The sequence below is a fragment of the Pollicipes pollicipes genome, unplaced genomic scaffold (assembly GCF_011947565.3).
Source record: "Pollicipes pollicipes isolate AB1234 unplaced genomic scaffold, Ppol_2.1 Scaffold_7261;HRSCAF=8764_pilon_pilon_pilon, whole genome shotgun sequence".
NCBI classification, from domain to species: Eukaryota; Metazoa; Arthropoda; class Thecostraca; order Pollicipedomorpha; family Pollicipedidae; genus Pollicipes; species Pollicipes pollicipes.
The window spans coordinates 11,807,639-11,814,622 of NW_023597054.1; the positions used below are offsets into that span (position 1 = coordinate 11,807,639).

The window sequence follows — 6,984 nt, forward strand, 5'->3', positions numbered from 1 at the left end:
AAGCAACGGCTGTCCAAGTTTCTGCAGTAGAAGTAATGACGGGTACAACTTTGTAAAGTATGACGTCGCATATAAGATTTAACAATAGAACGAATATCGTGGGCAGGTAATGACTGTATAAGTGTTTGTAGTGGACATAATGACAAGAGGAAGATTTTCAGCACACGTTCTGTCGCGGATCACTCATGTGTATAAGTATCGGGGGTAGGAGTAGTGCCGGAGCACTCCTGTCGGAAGGAGTTTTCGTTGTAGCGCTAATGTCGTGTATAAGTACCGGCGGTAGGGGTAATGTCGGAGCACTCCTGTCGGAAGGAGTTTTCGTTGCAGCGCTAATGTCGTGTACAAGTATCGGCGGAAGGGGTAATGTCGGAGCACTCCTGTCAGCAGGAGTTTTCGTTGTAGCGCTAATGTCGTGGAGCCCTCTATGTTCTAGATCGTTTCTGTTCGTTCGCGCCTTGCGCTTGAAGCCTCTGATCCCAATTCGCTGGAATTTTTTTAGCAGAACCATGCATTTGTATCGCGATTTGACAGCTCATTCATCGGGACACGTAATACATGCTGGCGCGCACCGGCTTCGGTCATTAGTGTCGGGACTGTGAACAAAGCGTGTCACAACGCAGGACGTGGCAAATTCAGCGTGCAGGAATTGAGCAAATGCAGTCGAACACTGCTGATTGCTCTGCAGTGCGATTCGTGACGAACGCCATTGAATCGGAGTTGATTCATCACTGATCCATTGACTCCACTAAACTGGTATTGAACAACCACCCAGCCGCATAAAAAATGGTGTTTGACATCAATGTTGGGCTTTTTGAGCAATGCAACTTCTGTAGCAATGGAGAATCAGTTACGCTCAGCTGGTGCGTCCACTGTCGAGCAGGCAGACTGATAATCTTAGTTTAATTGATGACTGTGTCGATTTTTGCAAGTGCCATTTGCCATCGACTTACAGGCTCGTTTTCCAAACATCACCGCAGCATTTACTCGGCCCAAATGGCAGCTGTACTTACATCCATTTGTGAATTCTTGCCATACTCTAAAAGAATAAAAAAATGCAGCTGACACGTAGATTCACCGATAACCTTCAAGTTTTTCCTACTTCTCACGTTAGCGCATGCCAACCCAGGCGAACCGAGAGCCATGAGCGGCGGCGCTCTGACGTGACCCTCCCCCCCCCCCTGTACCCCCGATGTCATTCAGGATGCCGCATGGCATGACCCCACATGGTACCCTACGGCGTTGGCCGGCGCGGCGCGCCTGTCCGCGCGGCGCGCCACCTGCCCGTCGCCGGGTGGCAGTCGTGGCGCACGGCCCGGGTCGATCCTGCCGTAAGACATCCGGGCGTCGATTAGCGTCGGCTGCAGTGACGCGCCTCCCGGGCCGCCACCGCCGCCGCCGTCTGTGCCGAGTCATCCCGACGGCGGAGGCCGGCAGCCCCCGGACCCTCCGGCCGCCCGTGCAGGGCGCACCGTACCGCGCCTCCCGGGCCGCCACCGTCGCCGCCGCCTGTGCCGAGTCATCCCGACGGCGGAGGCCGGCAGCCCCCGGACGCTCCGGCCGCCCGTGCAGGGCGCACCGTACCGCGGCGACCGGGCTGAGACGGGCCACGATCCGGGCTCCGGGGCCGGCGGGCACGCAGGCAGCGGCACGTGCGCGCACTGAACGTGTGCCCTCGCGCAGCCGGGCTGGCGGGCCACATCTCATATTTCGGCGGAAGTCCCTCGCGTCACTGATGACTGTCCGGGGTAGCGTGCGTGCAGATATATGGATCCATTCGGAGGTGTGCGTGAGATGCATGCGAGTCGGTCGACTGCCAAAGTAAGTGGTCAAATGCGCGCGAGAGCGTATGGCAATGCAAACATAATTGTCAGACTTTTGACAATGCACTTTCCCAACATCTGTAACGTGTCTACTCACCGATTTGTGAGCAGACTTAGTATATTGTGCTGACGCTATTTTGTACCAATCCGGTAATACATAAATGTTACCATAGCTCCTCCATATGCACTGAGTGATGCAAATGGGGGCGTCGACACAGATCTCGCACGCGCAATTCCTGGCATGCAGATAGAGTGCCGTTCGTGTTGTGGTTAACGCGTCTGCGTTAACCGCTGTACGTCTGGGAAACCAGAGGCACGGGGTTCGCCCTCCCGCGGTGTCCGCCCTTCCTGCCAGGGTGAGGGCAGGCGACGCCTTATAGCCTCAGCAGCTGAGTGGGCCGCAATGGTGAAGAGGACGGCGGTGTGCGGATGATGCCAATAGAGTGCTTTAGCTTTGGCTTCTGACGAGCTAAATATGGCCAGATGAGTGTAAATGTGCTCTGAACTCTCCCCACCTATCACAACTTGCCAGTTGAACATGTATCCTAGTTTCCAGCCATTAAGCCAGCCAAAGTTTTGAACGATGTGTTTCAGCGACGGTTTTGCTCTTACTACACGGCGCATCCGCGAACCGGGCTCTGCACTGAGCTCCGGTCGAGTTTTGTAGAGGCCATGCTGGAAAGGGGATGCATTCTGTAAAACGAACGCAGCGCATTGTAAGCAATACGATCCGGCTCTGTCACTCAGGCTTAAAGGAGTGCTCCACATTTGTATGTGGTTGTGAACTGAAATAATTATTTTGAAGACATTCGATGCAGTTTACAGCCCTGCCCTTCTGAAGACTTAAATCCCTCTAGTTTCTGAGCTACACGCTCGCGAAGATGTGCGGACTTTTTCGTGTGGAATATTTCGAGGCCAATTTAGCATTTACGACGCCACAACAGCGTCATTCAAATCCTGCCGTCCCATAGGCCGCGCGGCTTTCAGGGCCAAAAGAACATCGACGTAGCCGCAATAAATTGAGCAGAACTGTGATCGGGTCGTGAACTGTGTACGGGTCGGGCTAATGCTTTAGGAACGTACCCAAAAACATAAAAGGACATCACCCTTATAGGAGACCATACTGATAAGAGTTACACGAGATCACGCGGCTTTTGTCAAATGTGCTCTGGCCGTTCATCACCAATGTAACAGCTCTCCGCCGGGGTGGGGTCACGTCGGGTCGTGCTACGCCTGCGACTTAAGGTAACCACCGGCGAGGAATGAAACCTTCAATGCGGTCAGCCGCCGGTCGTATGACGGTAAGTGTAAACTGTGCAGTTTGATCCAAAAGTGACCGAGCTGTTCCCTCCTCCGTTTCAGATACCCCCACCGAAGTGACAGTGGAGCTCTACATACGAAGCTTCGGGTCTATCAATCCATCAACGATGGTAAGTCTGGACAGTTGAAAAAAGCAGTACAGAGTCATAGCGATACACCTTAGGCAACGATTTCGGACTACACGTCGTCGCCGATTTGTATCCCCTGACAGGTTAGGGACGGATAGGTTCATCCTGTTCCGCTGCACTCTGCCGAGGCAGTACTAAATGGCCAATGGCTGCCTGGTGGAAATTCGTTAACTAAAACCATGATAAATCCTCCAAGCTCTGGGGACGCATCCAAAGATGTTTCGGACTGTGCAGATTAATCACGATTTCAGATGGCCATAACCAGCTAGCTGATCTGTGGACGGGCTCCAGAGTCGAATTTCTGGGACGTGATGTCTTAACCAGCCCTGGTGCCTCGCGAAAGACCAAGAATGTCTTCGAGGCTATTTCAGAATAAATGTGGTTGTAATCATCAATCTTGTCAGCGCGTTTACTTTTGACGTTTCAGCATTGGTTGCTGCATCGACCACACCCCTGCCGCAGCGAGCAGCAGCTGTGATCTACGTAAAGGCCCCAAGGGTCCATCACGGCTTGGGAGTCAGGTCGATCCCTGTTTTGCCTAGCTCATGCTCGGCGCGCCGTATCTGAGACAAATCCGTCGAAGACCTGTGCGTTGCGTTTGCCAGGATTACGAGGTGGACCTGTACCTGCGCCAGTACTGGACTGACCCGCGGCTCCGGCACAAGGACATCACTACCCCGCTCGACCTCAACGACCCGAACTTGGTCAAGGCCATCTGGAAGCCCGAGGTGTATTTCCCCAACGCCAAGCACGGCGAGTTCCAGTTCGTCACCGTGCCCAACGTGCTTATCCGCCTCAATCCAGGGGGGAAGATCTTCTACATGCTGAGGTAAGTTGGGGACGCGGTACCCAGCCCATGGGCTCAATTGCACTAGTATACAATATTGAGCTTCAGCGGTCAAATTTCGATCTGTACCTGCATGGCTCAAAATGCGTAAAAATCGTGCGAGCAATCATAGCGAACGAAATAGCGTTCCAGCTGATGCCATACCCTAAGGTTGGACCAGGGATAAGATTAAAACATTGGTCGGGAACTGTTTGGGGGGCAGATGTTTGATAAATTCCGTCCAGCCGTCTGCTTTTACCAAGAGGATAGATTGTTCGCTTATGAAAAGATACGCAAATACCAGAGTCCGAGCATGTGCCTGCTATCGCCTTTGGCTGAATGATGTATTGTAGCCAATAAGGTATAGTGAAATATAGATGGGGAGACGTTGGCTTTCATCGAAAAACGATGTCTTTGTGGCTTCAGTGGTGTCAGGTTTACTTGTTTTTACACTGAGGAGTGTCAGTAACGTTTTGGCTGACAAAGTAAATGGTATTTAGCGTGTTTGTTCGCGTAAACTTGGTATTCATGGACGATATTTACCTTTTGATTCACGGTATATTAAAACTGATAAATTTGCGGAACACCCTCCCATGTAGCCCTCCGGCAGCTGCACCGCCGAGGATTACCAGGAAAGAGTTTAGCATTAGTATTGCAAGTAGGCACTTTGCTTGTGGTGTATCCTGGAAATATGTACCTTAAATGCATTTTGTCTCCCAGTGATCAGGGAGTGGCGCCGCCGTTGTCTCCTAAAGACATGCGTGCGTGGTTTTAGCTCTGGGATAGGCGCTGACATGACTGAAAAAATGCACGAAATCCCCATTGTCCCTTCACTTGGTTTAACAAAAATACCACAAAAAGGGCATGGGACGCAGACATCGAGGGACCACCTCCCACCCGTGTCAGAATAGAAACACAATCGCAGACGCCTTTAGCCCGGCAGCAGTTGCGGCGTGCTGAGGCACTCAGCAGCGTGTGGTAATCGCCCATGGCCGTCCTGCCCGACAAGTCGCCTTTCTGCGGCGCATTGTGCCGCCGCGCCTCCCGCCGTTCAGGCTAATGGCCTTTGAAAGGGCACTCGTTCAGGGCGTGGTGGAGACGAGCGAATCGATTGGCCAGGCGCTCGGCGGTGTGGCCGCGATTGGCGGTTTCCGACGCCAGAGAGTGGCGGTGCTCGATTATACCAGCCGCCGCGCCGAGCCTGGGAAGGCTTCTCGGGTGGGACGCTGCAGTCTAAGGCACTTGTAGACTAGAGCACGGATTAGATAAATTTGCGAATTGTGGATCAATCCGTGGGCTGGAATGGACCGGATCAGAAATATAGAAGGTCCAACACACTCAACATATAGTCACGAAATGAACGTCGGTGAACATGCCAGCCATTCATTCATACCTCAAGTGAATATCGTCCATCCACACCCCAAATAAAGATTTGGTGGGATTTGGAGTAGCTTGTTAGATTAGCAGAGCCAATGGTAAATGGCCAGTAAGCATATGAGATGTAAAAGCACCACCAGTCATGGCAGATGCCTGATGAAGGACGACAGGTATGTATCTAACTATCGCACCACGTTTGTGAATGTGGGAGGGTTTCTTATTTGTGTCTAAGGCACTCACGGCGCGCGAGAAATGCTTTCACTTCGACTTAAACGCTGCGCCATCGAATAAAATATTCATGGTCACTTTATCAGCGCGTTGAAAACAAAAGCAAAACAAAACGAAATGGATGCAAAAACAATGTACTGTAGTCGAAACGCATGGAAAACATTGTTTTTGACTGCGTGAATGTGACTTACGTAGCTGTGCGATGCACTATTAGAAACAAAAACAACTTCCGTATTTTTCTAGTATGAATAAAAATGGATAAATTTGGTAAGCATCTGGGACTTAAGCAACAACATTCCAAAATCCCAGATCTGTTTCATCCCCTTGTAGGGAAGAGCAGGTACAGCAGGCAGTGGACAGACGACAGCATGGACAATAATGTTAACGCCGCCGGTAATCTAGCAAGAAGTAATGGTCGCAGTCAGTAACACGGGCAGGGGGTAGGACGAAGGGGCACTAGCCCGCCCCTTAGGTTCCGAGCGGCCATTCAGGTCCCTTGGGACCTGAGATGAAAGACCCGAGGGGCCCGAAAGGCCGGCTTAGGTCGTATTTGGAGACCCGGCCCTGCTGGCCGCACACTCCAATGATAGCCAGAGCGCCCTGCGCGCTGATCAGGGGCCCCTGAGTCGAGAAAGGCCTAGATGTCGGTCAGACACCGCCGACGACGCACAGTCGGCTCTATGTCGGCATGGCTCTGAGGGCTCACTACCTAAGCAGGGGCAAAGCAGGAGCCAGCGATTTCCATTTGATTTACATTTTCATTTCCATTGGTCGGAGCCCCAGCGTCTGTCAAGATCCCATGGCCTTTAACAGGGGCCCTGTGTAGTCAAGGGGCCCCGAGTCGGCCAGAGGCAGCGATCGAAGAGGCCTGAAGTACTTCGAGGGCCCACCTGGACCGACAGTCAAGAGCCCAATTGGAGGGCTTAAGGGCACGAAGGGCTGGCCAGAGTCTTATTTAGGGCCCTGGACATGGGACGGATCATCAAATGGCAGTCAGAGCGGTTTTTTGCTGATCAGGGACCATCTAAGTCGATATGGACCTATACGTCGATCAGGCAACACCAGCACCACACCGTCGGCTCAGTGTGGGTGTGGGCCTGAGCGCCGACTTCCCAATCAGCCGCAGACCTGGGACCAGCGCTTTACACAGGTTGGGCCCCCTGCATCTGTCAGGGGTCCACAGTGCCTAACACAGGACCCTGTCTCCGCATGGGGGCCCCAAGTCAACCATGGGCAGTGTTCGATGAGGTCTGAAGAGGGGCCTGGGCGACCTACCGGAACCGAC

At 52.8% G+C, this 6,984-nt stretch overlaps 1 protein-coding gene across 1 annotated transcript in view; it reads left to right on the forward strand.

Annotated features, from left to right (window-relative positions):
• LOC119112832 (glycine receptor subunit alpha-2) overlaps window positions 1-6,984 on the forward strand; it is a 65,276-nt gene that overhangs the window by 25,194 nt on the left and 33,098 nt on the right. Inside the window, exons 3-4 of the mRNA XM_037237118.1 lie at window positions 3,183-3,250; window positions 3,874-4,097. Of these exons, the coding sequence (XP_037093013.1) occupies window positions 3,183-3,250; window positions 3,874-4,097 (292 nt within the window). The remainder of the gene's footprint in view (window positions 1-3,182; window positions 3,251-3,873; window positions 4,098-6,984) is intronic.